General features: G+C 41.0%; 1 protein-coding gene across 9 annotated transcripts in view; it reads right to left on the bottom strand.

The window, feature by feature from the left end:
- Positions 1-18,678, bottom strand: part of ABLIM2 (actin binding LIM protein family member 2) — a 144,615-nt gene that overhangs the window by 93,451 nt on the left and 32,486 nt on the right. For all 9 annotated transcript variants that reach the window (XM_040593364.1, XM_040593300.1, XM_040593335.1 and 6 more), the window contains exon 2: positions 11,074-11,217. In XM_040593364.1, the coding sequence (XP_040449298.1) occupies positions 11,074-11,217 (144 nt within the window). The remainder of the gene's footprint in view (positions 1-11,073; positions 11,218-18,678) is intronic.

The following is an 18,678-nucleotide window of genomic DNA, read 5'->3' as shown; positions in this document are numbered from 1 at the left end:
GGCATAGCCATCACACGAGTTGTTACCTGTATCAGTGGTATCTATTTTGACAAAGGTTTTCAGTGTTTTAGCATTCCAAGAGATTTCAAAAATCATTTGTATCAAACCTTGATGCCACATCTGGCCCCCTAACCTCAATTCTCATCAACGGTCATAAATTCTTCTAGAGTTCCCTCCAAACTGATCAGCAATAAGAAAAACTCCTAAGAAAGAGAGTCCATTAATGCATTTTTTGGCACAGAAAAAAGAGCAGGGCAGGCTTTGTGCCCTTTCTTTGCATCTTGTTTTGGCACATGCCCATGACAGAGACCACGTACGTGACAGTTCACAGAGGTGCCACCCTCTGCAAAGTCTTTATATTTATTCATGAATGGAGAAAAATCTAGCTCATAAGTGAATCTGGAGCACAGGAGGAAGTCTTCATGGTTATACTCTCCTTCCTAACCACTGACTCTGCAGAATGGGTTTTTTTCCACAAGCCAAATATTCCTCCTCTGTTCTTCACACATCATTTCACCACCAGCTATGCTCCACCATCCACAACTTGAGTCATGAACCCCCGCATGCTCCCGCACTCTTTGAACCATCTGATATGATTTAACTCAACATCCAGCTCACCAGAGGAGAACAGAGGGATTCCAGTTAAATACCATCTTGGATATTAAAACAGTCCCAACTTAAAGCTGAGAAGAGTAGCTCTGAAAACAGACCCATTAGCCATCCCTCGGTGAGATGCTGTGCCCCTTGCCTGCTGCTTACACGGACAGAGACACTGCCCAGCTGGGATGATCCTGCACACCTGCAGAAACAAGTGACCAGGGAAACGAAAGCTGGAGAAAGTCTAGGCAGCATGTTTGAAGGCAACTACCAGATCTTACTCTCCCAGGACAGGAAGGAAATCAGCATTGTGTCACAGACCCACTCCTACTCAACACCTGTCATCCAAAACAAGTATCTGAAGGTAGGGTTATTAAAAGCTAGAAACAGTTTCCAACCATTACTGACGTTCACCTTAGTGAAGCAAGAAAATCATTGCAAACATAGCACTTATGGTAACGAAGGGACTAACACTAACTCAGCTGCTTGTCTTGGTATTACCCTGAATACCAAGGCAATGCCCTACCCTGAACTGTTACAGGCTGTAAACGTAATTTTTAAGGCATGAACAAATAAGTGTTCTTCTTCTCTTATGCCATTTCACAGCAAGCCAGTACCTGGACTTACTATGGGACATGAGATGGAAGATTATCCACACCTTTTCTGAGGAGAGTGTACCTCAGCCTGGCTTCTCTGACAACTCACCAATTCCACTCAAAGTTGGTTTGCCTGACACCAAACTAATTCATATAAATCTTAGGAGTAACTCTGCTTGCTCAGAAACAGGCTACTTTTTCCCCCTATCCCTGTGCATGTAACAGCACCTGGAACACTGTGTGATTTCACAGTCAAACTTCATAATTCTTTGGTGCCTACAGCCTATAAAAATGTGACCACCTGATGAACGTGAATATAAGTAAAGTCTATAGGACCTGACAAGATGCTTCCCAGAGCCCTGAGGGAACTGGTTGATGTAGTTGCCAAACCACTCTCCATGATACTTGAAAAGTCACAGAAGTTGGGTAAAGTTCCTGGTGACTGGAAAAAGGGAAACACTTCACCCATTTTTAAAAGGGTAAAAAGGAGGAACCTGGGAACTACCACCCTGCCAGTCTCACTTCTGTGTCTGGGAAAATCATGGAACAGATCCTCCTAGAAGCTATGCTAAGGCACACGGAGGACAGGGAGGTGATTTGAGTCAGCCAGCACAGCTTCACTAAGGGCAAGTCCTGCCTGACCAGCTTGTGGCCTTCTATGATGGAATGACTACATCAGTCGACAAGGGCAGAGCTACAGATGTCATCCATCTGGACCTCTGTAAGGCCTCTGACATGGTCCCCCACAACATCCTTCTCTCTCAATTGGAGAGCTATGGATTTGATGGGTGGACTGTTTGGTGGATGAGGAATTGATTGGATGGTCACATCCAGATGGTAGTGTTCAATGGCTCAATGTCCAGAGATCAGTGACAAGTGCTGTCCCTCAGGGGTCCATACTGGGACCAGTACTGCTTAGCAGTTCATCAATAACATAGACAGTGGGACTGAGTGCACCCTCAGCAGGTGTGCCAATGACATTAAGCTGTGTAGTGTGACCAACACACCAGAGGGGAAGGGATGCCATCCAGAAGGACCTGCACAAGCTCCAGAAGTAGGCCCATGTGAACCTCATGAGGTTCAACAAGGCCAAGTGCAAGGTCCTGCACCTGCACTGGGGCAATTCCCAGTATCAATACAGGCTGAGGGATGAAGAAATTGTGAGCAGCCCTGCAGAGAAGGACTTGGGGGTACTGGTGGATGAAAAGTGGGACATGAGCTGGCAATGTACACTCACAGCCCAGAAGGACAACCATATCCTAGGCTGCACCAAAAGAAGCATGGCCAGCAGGTCAAGGGAGGTGAATCTGCCTTTCTACTCCACAGTCATAAGACCCCACCAGGAGTGCTGCATCCAGCTCTGGAACCCACAGCACAGGAAAGACATGGACCTGTTGGAGCAAGTCCAGAGGAGGGCCACCAAGATGATCAGAGGGTTGGAACACCTCTCCAATGAACAAAGGCTGAGAGAGTTGGGATTGTTCAGCCTGGAGAAGCGAAGGCTCCAGGGAGACCTTATTGCAGCTTTTCAGTACTTCAAGGGGGCTTATAGGAAAGATAGGGACAAACTTTTTAGTAGGGAGTGTAGCAACAGGACTAGGGGTAATTGTTTTAAACTACAAGAGGGTAGATTTAGATGAGATATAAGGAAATTTTTATGATGAGGGTGGTGAAACACTGGAACAGGTTGCCCAGAGAGGTGGGTGGTAGATGCCCTATTCCTGGGAACATTGAAGGTCAGGCTGGACAGGGCTCTGACCAACCTGATCTAGCTGAAAATGTGCCTGCTCACTGCAGGGGGCTTGGACTGGACAACCTTTAAAGATCCCTTCCAACCCCAACTATTCTATGATTCTACAAAAATAAACAGCAGCAACAGCAATTAATCAAGGCACTTTAAGCATGTTGCTATCCCACTACTGTATGTCATCAGTATTCCATCTGCACTGTATGAATATAAAATGCATCTCAGGTTTTCTTGCTGGCAAATGAGCCTGCTGAAGTAGACTAATTTTTTGGCTGCATACTAGACCTGAAAATCAGCTGTGTCCTGAGAGGCCCAGGAGATGCTATGTTTGCTGTGCTGCTGTACACTACAGCAAGCTGTAACAGTAAAATGCACTGGTCTTCTTGTTATCCAAACACTGCTGTTTTGCTTTCAGCCTGCCAGACAATCAGGTGGTTTGCTTACATGTGATTGCATGTATGAAGTCTATTTTTTTCTCCCATTTGTTGCCTGATGCAAGCAACCAGGCATAAATCCAACACAGGAGAGAGGCAGAGACCCTGAATATAAAAGAAGGAACAAAGATCCATTCATAATGTTGTTACAGAGAAGTCAAGAAAAAGATTGCTGCTTGCTTAGAGCTACATCCTCAGCACTGTGACTTAATGTTCATTTCTAGTATTTTCCTCCATCCCTGAGATGAATGCTGGTGGTCACTAAAATCCCAAGAATGACACATAGCCTGCTGCTGACACAATTCTCTTTTGGCAACTAAATTGCATGTCTCCATACGCCATTGCTGCAGTCTGGGACCCCATTCCCTGAAAGCCTATGACTATATCTGGAGCATTTCTCCTTGCCACTATGCCTATGCTGCGAGAAGCAATAGCAACCATCTGGCAAACTTCCACTGCTACTGATTTGAAGCAGTCTAAGCCCATGTCCAGAAGACAGCTGTGACTGTGATACTCCTTCTGTCGCATGGTCTGGTGCAGATGAGTCCAGACAAGCTTTTCATGACGGTTTTGGGGAAGTCTTCCCCAGCTGGAAGTTTGCTGGCCATGCAAAGTCTGTATGGGAATATCATCTCACTCGCCCTCTTAGTCAATTCACACCTGAAGCTTCTGTCTATAGGTAAGTCAGCAGCAAGACAGCAATGATATATGATCCATGTAATCCAATCACTCTTCCTAGGCAGAAGCAACCATATCTAAGCCTTTCCAAGCAGATGTCTGAGAAATCAAGAATACTCAAGCCTATCAGTCACCAGCAGTGTTTTATCTATAATATCTGAAATACCAGCTATAACCTCAAGGACTGGAATCTCACCCCGTTTATGTTACAGCCCAGGGCAAACAAAAGCAGTATGCAGTACCAGAGAAGTGTGGGCCAGACCTGCTGGCCCCTTCCCCAGCTCCCAACCAGGAACTGCAGGAAGGCAGACAGTTCTACCAAAGGAAAACCAGCAACTTTCCAGAGCGGAATAGACACAGAGAACTGTGGGAATATATCATATACATCCTACAACACTTGACCATGCATGTGTAGCATTGATAAATCTGTAAAGGACACAGGGTACAGCACATCTAATAAACTCTCAGGCTAGACTGGCCATGATACCCATAAATTAATCTGTGGAGTACAGGCTTCAGTGCAGGAAAACCCTTAAGAGATTCAGAATGCTCTTATGAGACTCACAAAACATCAACAACTCAGGTATACTAATTAAAATAAAGGAGAGTTTGGGGAGTTTCCTGTGCACTATGTAACTTGATTCCTCTAAGTAATGAGAGCTACACATCTAGTAATTTCTGCATCAGAAAGTGCAATTCCATTTTCCATTTCTCTTCTGGAAAACTGCAATTCCCAGTAGGTTAAAGACAGTGTTACTGCCCTATAAAAGCTCTCCTATAGTACTAAGGATAAGAGAGATTCCTCACAACACTATGTACGTGCCTATTCCATGCTACCGAAACAACCCTCAGAAAAACTGGAAAAGTCATCTCTTTTATATTGATTTATTATTTCAAGGAATTGATCTGGTTATTTAAAGTTTACAAGCATGCTAAAAAGATTTAAGAAACAGAGTAACATGCTTTAATCCATTTTCAATCTAACAGCATCTTCAGTGTTTAACACAGAATACAGACTTTATTTGCCAGACTAATTAAAAGTTTGCGCTTTTTTGCCTTTTTTTTTAAACATGTAAAGCAACAACATTAAATATTTTCTGATTTTTCATAATGGTGCTTTGAGTGTCAGTTACAGGTTTGCAAATTAAGCGTGCTCGCTCTGACTACACATAGATATGGCAGATGGTGTCATGTTAATGAGTCTCAGAAAGCAGGAGGTGGAATAACACCACTGGGGCAATGATGAATTTTATTCAACAACTCCTTCTGGGTCTCCACGCAGGCTTCACACCACCTTAGTGCACTGAAACACCCAGTAACTACTCCAGCAGGCTGGCTGTATCCCTCCTGTGCCCGTGTGAAAGACCACAATACATACAGAGAGCCCCCCTGCATAAAGGCATCCTTGCACTGGTATTTTTCATGCGGGGAAAAGCTTTACCCTAAAAGAATTACAGGCTCTTCATGGGCATGACTTCCTCTACTGCGGGCTGAAATTATGTACTCTCAAACCTTTACATGAACAATATCTTTACTGCCTACAAAGATTACGTTACCATCCAAAACTTTACTTAATGAACATCAGGCATAATTTTTAAATGCATTCGGTTTTGTCTCAGTTCTAGTTTGCTTTCAACCACTGTGATTTTTAGTACTCTCCAGCTGTTTGGTGTCTTTGTCTAAATCTACCTCAGCATTCCCAGCATGGTTAAGCACCTCGCCCAGGCACCTCTCTCTTCCCAGCTAGCAACCAGCCTCCTGCAACGCAAACATCTTCTGCACGTGGCCGTATCTGCTGTTTGGATCATTCCTCACAAATTTCAGCAATTACTTCATCGAAAACCCTCTCCAGGTTTTTAATGAGCACTTCATTTTCTAGTATAACCTCTCAGTCTTGGGACTAGAGGGATGTAAATATGGAGACAACTAAGGCAATGAAAAGACTAAAGAAAAATATAGTTAGTAAGAAAATAAAGCAAGAGTATTATGTAATATCTTTGGTATAAACACAGCAGTAAGCATGTATAGCTTTACTATACCCTAAAAACCTAAACCCCAGAATCTTTGTGCTTTAAATGAAATAAATCAAGCTGGAAAACAAAATTAACAGAATCTTGGCTTCCTGTGGTGGACAGTTAGTGAACCTTCATTGAAGGGAATTATTAGGAAGATATCCCTTTACCAGTACTTGTAACTGTGATTTCTCCCCTGTCCTTTCCACAACACTTTACTAATATTATGTAAATTAATGAAAGATACTCTTAAAAAAAATAATTCATTGGACCCCGAATGAAATATATGCCATGAAATAAAGCTTTCTGATGTGGCTGGTATATGACCAAGACAATGAGGGGCTGCAGAATGTGCTTTATGAATACAAAAAAAGGTTGAAACAAGAACGTGATTAAAACAAAAGAAAAATTAGCAATTACTTTGTGATTACAGTAGTTCACTAACTGACCAGAATTTTTTTCATGCTTTAACTATTGAGTTGTTTTTAGAAAGTTAGTGATTAATTATTTTAAAAATTTAAGTTCAAAAATACTAAAACTGCAACACAGAGCCATTAGCCACTGTTTAATTACTTTTGCACAGACAAAAGTGATTACTATGATTATTATCATCAACCTCATTATTTCAGCAAAATAAATGATTAAGCTACCATGACTTTGGTTAGTCAGCCCCAAACCTACCATAGTGTCCAAGCTAGACTCTGCGAGCATTGCATCAGAAGCATAGTTTTCCCTACTATACTGAGTTAACATGATCTGGGATTGTTGCCTCCTGAAGGACCGGAGAAGCGATGGGCATGCTGCTGAGAGCGATCGCCTGCTGAACCAGAGCCCCTGTGCTCATCCCCAGTGGCTAAGATACCGCACATGCCATCAACTGCTACTACTTGGCCAAAAGCTGGGACTCAGAAACCTTACTAGTGAGCTTCCCGTAAATGACTCCCATTCTGAAATGTGAAACCTCTTAACTATGTTCAAACGCGAGTCCCTCAGATTACTCAGTGAAGCTTTTAACATATTTATATCCTAGCAGATGCATTTGATCTAACAAACAAATCACTCCTATTACCAAGTTACTTGATGTTTTTAACCTTTTCACCGAATACTGTGTTTTCGCCCATCCCATTAATATGGCTTCACAATAAATTATATACCTCTGGGTTGTGTTGTATGTTCTGCTGAAAAAAACCAGAAGGTATAGAAGTGATATATCCATCCCAGGGCTTTTTCACCATTCCCAGGAACCTGCAGTGCCACAGGAATCAGAAACATTGACCCAGAGAACCACATACCCAGCTATAAGCTGGAGATGTGATATGTTCTAACAGGTTAATTAAACAAATAGGTGAAAAATCACAGGGAAAAGAATATACTCGAAACTGCTAGCCGTGCTGGCATGGAAGACTGCATGTGCTGCATCCGTAGCAAGACAGCAATTCAGGGAATTTTGATTAGGGGTAAAACAAGACAGACACATACATAGCAAAGCTGATATAGCACAGTGGTCTTGTTTTTAAATCTGTGGCTCCGACTGCAAGCTTACTTTATTTCATCAATACCAAACCAGTAAACGCCATAGATATGAGTTACAGTTCTCGCATATAAGTAATCTTGCACAAAGAACAGCTTTTTGCAGGCTTGCATGGATTTCCCCATTTAAGTAGGGTGGAGGCTGAAGGATTTTTGCACGCACTATTTGCAAATTTGCAAATGCACTATAGATTGTCCCTTATTTGATCTGCTACAGTGACTACATAAAACACTGCAAAGTGTACTTTCTGATTTTATATCAGCACCTAGAAACATTGAGCTTTGAAGCACACTTCCAGTATTTCCTAAATGCTGCATGTGACATAGGTTACTGCTACTTCGGAAACACCAGGACGCTATCACATCACAGAAAAAGAAATACTGCCCAACGCTCCTAAACCAAGGTAATTTCTCTCTTTACGAAAGACCAAAGAGGCTACCCAGGATAATATAAACACAGCATCTACATCTCTCCTATCTACAATTCTGCATTAGTCTGTCTATCTGCTGGCTCACTAAATTACGCTGTTGTAATTAAGCTCCAAGTGAGTGTTTGCCTAATACCATACCCTGTATGAGCAGCAGTCCTGACCTGACAGACAGCCTCAGAAGGAACTAGACAACACAGTTTGTGTTAATTTGATCATGTGAGTCATCAATATTTTATCACCTTTTGTTATTTCCCTTGGTGCTTCCATTACAGCGGTAAGAGATAGTAAGAGAATTTGCAAACATGGGAACTGAAGACCTTGAATTTTAACGAATAAAATCTTTACCATATTATTTCAAAGGCATCTATTTCTATTATAACTGCATTTTTATTAAATCCGATTAAAATGGGAGATATTTTGAAGTAAAGATTGAGTAAAAATTTGAAGTGAGGCTAGATGGTATGTTCCCTACAGCCTTTTACTAGCAGATTAGATGAGCACCTTAACAGGAAATAATATAAACAAACAGATATGAGTATAAACCTTATTCATAACTCCCACACACCTCTGTAAGTCCTATTAAACTTTGATACTGAGCAAAACTAGCAGAAGTTCACAGCATTGCTATTAAAATTTTTAATCTAGTTGTGTGTCTCAATTCTGAATAATTGAATAAAATTCTATTTTTAAAACTTTTCTTAGAATTGTTTAGAATCATTACCTGGAGAATGTAAGAACTGGATAGGAATAAGTGATTTATACTAACTTTCCCTGGTTATATAATTTAATATAAATATAAAAGGCACCTACATATATGCTGTTACCATTATGAAACTCACAGTCCCCATAGGAATAATCAGAAAGCAGTATGGTAATATATAAAACTACCTTTCTACCCTAAAAAAAAAAAAAAAAGAAAAAAGAAAACATTAAATGTCTCTGCCCCCTGAAACCTCATAATTTATCCAACACTACCAAGGAAATGGTTTCATATCGCACACGTATTCAAAAAATGTGAATTCCTCCACTGTACTATCATCTGTCACTGTTCAAGTCATTCAAACAGACTTCAAATACCTCTAGACTCCCTCTCTAGACCCTCTATACATTCTTTATGGGCTCATTATCAGTTTGTGGTCTCCATCATCATACATCTGTAAATACTGCGAGAAGGAACATAACTTTCTGCACTTTTACAAATATTTAAGGTTTTCTGATGAAGGCTTTGAGATGAATTCATGCAGAGGCATTCAACCTAAGCAGGCAGGCAGCCTTGCAGGGCAATGCAGCCAGCCCACACATAGGATTATCTGTCCCTGGACTGTCTTGCTGCACTAGACGCTGGACACACGGCATCTTTCAAGGCACTATCTTTGGCAGATGAGGTGAGAGGGGGCAAATTGCATCGCTGAGTACCATCAAAATCAATGCACCACAGGGAGGAGTCAACTGTATGGTAAATATATTCCCAGGATCATCACCCTGGCCATGCGCAACAGTCCAGCAGCACGACAAGAAAAGGGGTTCAGAACAGGGGTCATGGCACAAACCTCTCCTCCAGGGCTGAAAGGAGGTAAGTGGTCGACTGACCAGGAGAACTCAGTATCATTTTTTTACTAAATGCTAACACAATAACTGTATTTTTAATCCACTGATTTGAGCACATGGTTAAAAATGCAAATCACATTTGCCTAACCTGATCCTGATTTCTTTCCCCCCTTTAATTTTAGTTAGTGAAATGTATGTTCAGTGCTCTGTTCTGTTCCTAAATCCTTCTCACGTAACAACACGGTAAAACCACGCGACAAAGCAACTTATGGTTCTTAAGTAACAAGTAAACTCCATAAACAAAACAAAACCAGATCCCAGAAGGATGCCAGCAAATTGATGGAAACCCTTGAAAAGTGATAGAAAAAATGATGGCATTTAAATAAGGGGGGGGGGGGGGGGGAGGGGAGGGGAGCGGGAACAACCCAACCATGTGTGCAAAATTAGCACTTAGCAAAATCGTTACTAAGAAAGAAGTACTCCAAGAGCCCTGACACTGAGAAGCAGTTTAACCACCCACCTCTGACACTATCTCCCGTGCCAGCTGAGAGTCTGATGCATAGCTGACAGATGCTACCCTGCTCTTCCTTGTTAACAGTGGGGTTTTTTCCTCATTTTATCCAAGATCTGCTTGAAGCAAACAAACTCCTCCTTATCTCTTACAGACAGGTAGAGGCAATGCAGCTTCTACAGTGTATTCATCACCTTCTTCTGCATGGGCATGGGAAAAAAAAAGCCTCTGCGCTGCCTAAATTTGGGATCAGTGAATAGTTTCAGAATCCGCTTGCTGCATTGGCAGGTGGCCTTAAAACCTCTAAAAGGAGATGCCCTATGAAGTGACAACATGGATGTATAATTGTGTCTTGTCATTCCGTAGGACTTGCCAATGTTTTCTCATAACTGATCTGAATAAAAGGTGGCTTGGATTTCATCAATATAATTATATGGAGCGCATACTGGTATGTTGCTGAGACTTCATGCAGGAGACAAGACTGCTGAGTAAAAAATTAGCTGCTCTCTTCCCGAGTTAGGTCTGAAAAACTAATTTGATAATAAAATTTGCCATAAAAACATAAAACCAAATGGCTTTAAAAGAGTTTGAAAAATGTACGTACAGGCGGTGTTCTGCTTTAAATACCATTCTGCTTCTGAATAGATGACTGAAATATTTGCTATTTAGGATAGTGCACTATGCTTGTTTTTCTTGCTGTGTAATTTTGCAGAGAACACAATTATTGAGCTGAACATTGAATCCTGTCTATCTAACTCATTAAAGACTGACTCAGGTATTGAATAATATATACTTAATCCCATGGGATTTATAAAAATATCAGTGTAGCTGACAGAAAATGACAGTTTTCTTTCTGATAGTTTCCTCCAAACTGGAGGAAATAGTCACATTAACACAGCTGGGACCACAGCCATGCTCGTGCTTCTAGGCTGTGCTACAAGGATTAATAAACCACTCTACTCACAGGAACAGCTGTCACAAACACTTACCTTTGCAAACAAAGCACTTAATATGGAAATATTTGTTCTGAACTCTCAAAACTTCTCCTTTGCATGGGTTTCCACAGTTATTGCAGAGAATTGCAGTACTTGATGGCTTCTCCAGTTGGCTATGTACAGCCTGTGGTTGTGAAACTGCAAGGGAAAACAAAAGGTAGAACATTTTAAAGGCCATCATGTGCATATTCTGCAAGACCTACAAATAATGACAATTAACACCTCGGGCAAAACCATTCAAACAGATAAAACGGTTTTAACTTCTGGTATCAGCCAGCACAGGAGAAAAGATCTGCTAAAGGACTATCTGAGCCAAGCTTCTCATTTCAGAACTTGAAAAGCTCATGCCTGCAGATTTCAAACATAAATCAGAATTGCTTATAGAGGAAAGAATCCACATGATCAAGTCAAGAATTTCAAATAATGATTTGTTGCATGTTCTCTTCAGTAAGTCAAAGACTATAGATAAAAGCTATTGTTTTCATCCAAAATACCTTTTATGGGATTTAGTAACCAGTACGCTGTGAGCTACTGATCTTTAAAGTTCAAAGCAATTACCTTTTTAACTGATTTTAAGATAGAAATACACTTCTGTAGATGTTTTGAGTTCATACTTCTGAAACATTGACTTCTCTGTAAATACCACATACATCTGATCATTAAACAAAGGTTGCTGTCCTTTTGTTAGAAAACCATGATTTCAAGAGATTAGGTTTATCCAGGTTAGTGAATTATTAAGTGATTTAAAAATTTGCTGCCATCTTGTGATGTAAATTAGAAATTGCATTTATTGGGCAATATAAATTGGCATGCCAATGTGTTATGTGTAACAGGTGAGATATGATGTTCTTGCAATTCTGCTGCAGTACTTGTATCATTTTTTTATTGCAGTGTACTTAGGAGTCTAGACAGCAAACATCAAGGCAGTTAATTATAAAGGAGCTGTACCATAACTCAATAGACTTGGCTTTTTTCCTATGTGAAAAAGGACTAATAACAGGAAAATTATCAAGCATTTTAAGCATTTAACGACATTCTTCTGTGATGTGGCATGCTTATTCTAAGGTTGGACTGCTTATTTCAAAGTGATGGATTTAAAAAAAAAAAAAGCTTCAAAATAAACTTATTAATCAACAGTCAAGATGAAGCAATCTCTCATAGGCCAATACTTTAAGTATGAATGGGAATCAGAATTGTTTCCCTTTAGGGTTTAGTCAAGGGATAATGCCACTGCTGTGTAACCATTTTCTTTCACTCACATTAAAAAAAAAATATAATTGGGAAGTAACCTTGGCCAGTCAGGGTTAAACTCAGACTGGCCAAAATCTTTCGTTACTATTCCTATTGCAGTATCAGAGCTGTTATTTCAGAAAAAAAGGTTCTGAAAGAAAAAAAGGGGGAGGGGGTACCCCGCAAAATTGATTTTAATTAAAACAACAAAACAACAGTAATGTTACTTTTACCATAGGTAGGGATGATATAGAGAGGCAGTGATGGTACTGTCATTATGAACACATGTGATAACAGACGATACCAAAATCAGCAATTGAGCATCATCCAGCTCTTGTTCTCCAATAACTGATCCTGCTGCTCTTCCTCCTCTATTCTCACCTCATCCCCACCGCAGGCACCCTGTGGTGATAGCCTAAAAGGCCTTTCCACATCCCCTGACTTTAAGGGGTCAGTATTTCAGTGAGATACAGAGCCTCGCACCCAGACTTCCAGGGGAGTTTCTGCAAGTTTTGCCCAAACCAGCACTTCCTACTCCTGTAAGTAAAGTGGGGGTTTTCCCCGAGTAGTTACATGGGATAAAGCTGCCCACAGGCATTCTGCCTTGTCTGCTGAAATTACACATTCTGGGATTGTCAAAAAACTCCTGCTCAAGGCAATGCGAACTTTGGAGCTATTACTGAAGCTCTGGTTATAATTAAGTACATCTCCAATAAAAACATCACAGCATGACAGGCAATTAGAAGTTTATAGAAAGGCAGATGCCCAAATTGACACAGAGCAAGTTGCACACATGGTTCAAGCCAATATGAGGGTCTGACTTATTTCTCAAAAGGAAACAGATGAAACTCTGAACTTTGCAATACTTAACTTTTGACATGAGAATTTCTCTTTACTGTAACCCTCCCAAAACAAACTACCCACCCTGAAAAAGAATCAATGCTGTAAGAAACTGAAACAGATTGTTTTCCTGAGTTAATTAGTAAAGCAGCTGCTAAAAGTTTTTAACTCTGGATAAAGAAGGTTTGCCCCCTCCAGAATTATTAACATGCATCGCCCTCTGTAGCACTTAATTCATGGAAGACTTGACTTAAAAAGAGCTGACCACACCCAGAAAAAAAGTTACATTTGAAATACAAAATTCTGATTTGAGTGATTAAATGTTTTACTCTTTTTCGTGCTCAACTCTTCCCATGTCCAAGGCTTTCTGAACAGAAGCATCAGCTCCTGGCCAGTGCAGAGGCATGCAGGTGGCCACCATCTCGTGCCATGGTGTGTTGCACGGGCAGGGCAGTAACCTGGCCGAGGAGTCCCAGTTGTAGCCCAGAGCATGTGCTGGACGGACCCAGGGGCACTGCTGCAGAGCCCCAAGGGCAGCCCTCCACACCAAACATACCTCATTGTCCTAAAGTGAAAATATTGTCAAACTTCTAGAGAATATTTCATTTTTCTGTTTGCTTTCTTGCACCTGGGAGTTCCATGCTGCACTTACTGCAAAGCAGCAGAAAATTGTTGCTAACTGAAAATTGCTGCAAAGTGGCAGAAAACAGAAAGCTCTGCTTTTCACGATGGATGAAGTCTCAGCATTCACAGCTACAGGGCAGGATGACATCACACGTTTCCTTCTCTTCAGGTCTCTGGATCAAGGTTAACAATTCAAAAAAACCCCCCAACAACTTCGCTAAAAAAGAAATTTAAAATTAAAAGATGTAGTATTTCTGTTGGAATTCTTCCATTAATCTTGAAGAAACACAAATCATATTTAAAAATATGCGTGGTTGTCAGATGAAAAGTTTTGCTCTTCTCTCAGTTCAGAACTAAGCTACTCAGTATTTCACAGAAAACCCCAGTGGGAATACAGTGCCTTTGGGCTCATTACAGAACTGTGCTTCTGAAGACAGTTTTAAATACTTATTCCTTCATCTAGCACAACAAAATGATGTGATTAATGATATTTGAAGTTCCAACATTTTAAAACATATTCTGCTTTTTGTTGAAATTGCAACTGCTGACAATTTTGAGATATCAACTGTATTAGCGAACTTCACATTTTAACTCACATTTCAAATCATATTAAGGAAACATGTTTACATGATAGTTTTCAGCATTCTACTTTTACACCTTTATGTATCAGAACCAGTCTTTGAAGCAGCAGAAGGTACAATCAGCATATTTAATGAGTGAAACATTGAATTACTGATGGAGTGTAAAGATCTGAGTCTACTCATCAGCTCATAACTAAAGAGCTCATTAAAACTTACATGCTTACATTATACCCTGATTTGCAGAATTTAATGAAAACAGAAATTTCCTTTTTAACTCTAAATTACTTCTTCCTAATAGAAATACAAATGAATGCCTGATTCTCCAAATTTCCCTCTCTCCCAGACTGCATTCTGCTCTAGCAGAGATATCTCCACAATTCTTAAACCTTAAAAAGATCTGACTGCACTTACTTTTTGACAAGGGCAAAAAATGGCAAGAAAGGAACTAGCAAACACTTTCCACAGCACGTCTTTGGTGTGCAAGACCTGTCTGCTGGGGACATCACTTCCAATAATCTTGTTGAATGTAATGTTCAGTGCTCACATATTTCTGATGTCAAGACTCAGACTCTCTCCAACAGGTTACACAGTATGTAATTCTGCAGTTCTGGATCAAGTAGGGTTTCTTGAATTAGCAATGGTTTGTTAAAAAAGTTGTCAAGAAGCACTCCTCAGATTTACTTCTATACTGCTTGCTTGAGACACATGCACTTGTGTTAAGTATCACAGGGAAGAGGGGAAAGTGTGGTATCACTTGTTATCAAAGCTGCACTACACAATTTATGGCAAATATAAAGTGATCATAGACTCACAGAATGATCTGGGTTGGCAGGGACCTTAAAGATCACCCAGTTCCAACCCCCCTGCCATGGGCAGGGACACCTTCCACTAGACCAGGTTGCTCCAAGCCCCATCCAGCCTGTCCTTGAACACTGCCAGGGATGGGGCATCCACAGCTGCCCTGGGCAACCTGTGCCAGTGCCTCACCAGACTCATAGCAAAGATGTTTTCAGTGTGCTTGTAACTTCACCAAACTTAAACTTTTACACAGACATTATTCACATTTGGTGTTCTTGAGCTCATTTATTCAGGGAAAATTTCAGACAAATTGTTTTAGCTTTTTCTAAAGGTAAGAAAAAAGGACAGGGTACAATGTATTTTTTTTCAATCTTGGTTTTGGAAATATTTGGAGTAAAGGCTGAAGCCTGACAGAGACGGGCACTGTGACAGATACATTTGATCCATGAAAATCCACAATACGTGGTCAAAAAACCACTCCCTTTGAATAAGCACAGCTCCTTCAGAATTGCTAGACTAAGTAGGATTTAACAGCAGCGGGGACCAGGATGAGGTGCCAGCGATGAGGATGAGATTTGGCTGAGACAGGAGTGTTTTGCAAGCAGCACAAGACAAGCTGATGGCAGTGGTAGATGGGAGAAAGTTTGCAAGTCCCTGGTCACGCTCCACTCCAGAGACTGGCATGGAAAATATCACCTTCATTCTGCTGTGAGCAAACTGATGAGAGAGATCAAATCCTTGGTAAAAGATCCCATCTAGGACCAGTCCACATGGAGGATGACAAACCCCTTTGCTATCAGGCTGACAGCCAAATGAGAGAAATCTTCACGGCAGATTACAAGCCTGATATGGCCAGAAACTGCAGAATTTGACACAGTCCTAATGCTTTTTCCAAATCAGCGTATTTAATTTTAACATAGCGTAAGAATCCATAGAAGCCATCACGGAGCTTAGAAAACACGTACTGAAAAGTCAGGAAGTGCCATGCTTAAGGACATGCATTCAATCTTGGATCAAACCTCAAATACAAAGTTTAATAATGAAGACTTTCACCTGCTTTGTTCAATAGATGGATACAACTAAGGCCACATACCCCATTTACTCCACATTACTTAACCATGCTCTAAAAAACATTTATTAGATTTACTTCTCTTAGTGATTACAGAAGCCTGAAATGACAAAGGGCCAAATGACAATTTAATAATAGAATCACAGAATCCTAGAACGGTTTGGGTTGGAAGGGACCTTCAAGATCACCTAGTTGCAACCCCCCTGCCACGGGCAGGGACATCTTCCACTAGACCAGGCTGCTCAAAGCCCCATCCAGCCTGGCTGTCTTTGATATTTAGTATGGATGTTTTAAAGAGGACTGTGAACTAAACTAAGGTGTAATTTGAATGGAGAGACAACATATATGTGAATAAATATTTTGTTTCTGAAGAACAAGGTTTTGTAATCCAAACAATTACCACTCGATGCAAGGAAAGTGTTAATTCCTCACCAAGGTTCCCGGGTGGATAGGGGAGAACCAGAGCCTAAAGGACACAGTAAAAGGAAAAGAATTGGGCTCTGTGCATGTGTGACCTCCCCTGTTCGTTTTGTGCGTTGTGTTTTGGTTTTTTTTTTTTCATCTTGTTCTGGGGGTTCGGGTTAAAAAAGTGAAAGTGTTTCATTTCAGGCTCATACAAATATAGTATCATTTGCCTTCAACAGCACCCTTCCAGAAGCAGAAAAGCTACTTCAATTTTCTCTAGCAACTATCTGTATTACTGGCTCCTCTATAAATTCATCAGGAATGTCCCTTCTTCACAACCCATTACATTCACTTCATGAGATGAAAACATTTGTTTGAGAAAAATACAAATATCAGAAAGTCATTAATACCTAAAATTATCTATATCAGCTGTTTAGTTCATAAAAAATGTTCAGCTTTTTCAACAAAGGCAAAGGCCACATTCCAACTCTGAACCAAAAATGCACAGCTCTGACAACTGGTATTATTCTGCATAAATTAGCAGAAAATTCTCTGTTTTGACACTGAAACCTTTCATCTCTATAGCTAGAGGTGGTTACTGAAAATCAAAATAAATGAATATGAGACCCAAATGCCATTTACTCACTAAGTATTTGAGAAACAGGGCATAAGTACTGATTGCTGAAATGCTGTGCCAAGTGATTTGGGGTGGGTGTCGTTCACAGCAGCCCAGAGGGGAATTAAATTTGCAGTCCTCTGTGAGCAGGATTAAAGGAGAAGCAGATGAGTGCAGCAGCACCCGGCTGGAATTAAAGATTGAAGTTCAAGTTGTTTTTTTGCCAAACCCTACTTGCGTGGCCTTAGTCAAAACACTCAAGGTTGGATTTAAAAACACCCAGATGAAAGTAAACGAAACAAGCTTTTAAGTGCCTCTAAATATCCCATGAAGCATTATTCATGGGTTTAAGTGCCTAAAGCTGGCCCCTGCTCCCTCCCTGTCTTGTATCTGTGTGTAAAATGGGGTGACTCGGAGTTCTTCCAGCGCTGGCGATGGGGTAACAACAACATAACACAGGAATAAGTAATACGGTAACACATGCAGTGTTCAGAGAACTACACGGTGTGCGCTATAAATTTACGTTAGATAAGGGTGTTGTTTTGGTGGGTTTTTTTTTCTCCAAGAACCGATGATGATTCATTATAAAGCCTTGTGGGGGGCCTGAGACCTCAATGGTCCATTCCACAGAAAAGGATGAGAAAAAGAGTGGTTTTGAAATAGGAGCTCTACAAGCTTTCCCTATCCATCCTTCCAGCTGTGCTCGGGAGCAGGGAAGAGCAACTCCCCAGCCCCAGCCGTGCACTCCGGTGGTCCAGGCACCGGGGCAAGAAGGAGCACAGTGTACCCAAATGGACGGGCACCAAACCTGCCCAAGGAGCAGACATGTTAGATGTTCTGCAACAGTAACTAGTGGTAACCTGGTTTACCTTATTTCTCAACTAGCAGCTCATGTTAAAGGCTGTTTCAAATGCGTTTGCATGCTTACGATGTCTTTTCATTATAACACAATTCCTTTTCTTGCATACATCTCACAAAAAAAAGCAGATCACAAGGATAAAGGGAAAGTTAGAGAAGTTTTGCCTTGAATGTCCATATCACATAGTCTCTCAAGCCCTCCCGCTGGCTGTACAGAGGGCTCACCTGTCCCCACGCCAGCACACACGAGCTCGTTAGCTTCCCCAGCGGGCTTTACTGCACCAAGCAGCTCCAGCCGCTCCCCCAGCAATGCTTGCTGCTCTTTCCTAATACCTCTGCTGTGGCTCCTCCAGCAAAGCACTGTGGCTGCTTCTCCCCTTAGTTCCTATACCATCAGACAGGAAATCCAGCACATTCAATAAATCTTACATCAATAAATCTCTTTAATTGAATTAATTTGTACAGCCTAAAACCACAAAATAACATGGTTCAAGAATTCAAGAATCACGGTCCTTTTTGAAATGTTCATCTGCTTCTACTACTTAGAAACAACAGCTTTTACAGTGCTTTTCCATCGG

This window comes from Falco naumanni, chromosome 1 (genome assembly GCF_017639655.2).
Source record: "Falco naumanni isolate bFalNau1 chromosome 1, bFalNau1.pat, whole genome shotgun sequence".
In the NCBI taxonomy this organism is placed as follows: domain Eukaryota; kingdom Metazoa; phylum Chordata; class Aves; order Falconiformes; family Falconidae; genus Falco; species Falco naumanni.
This window is presented reverse-complemented; position numbering and strand designations above follow the sequence as displayed.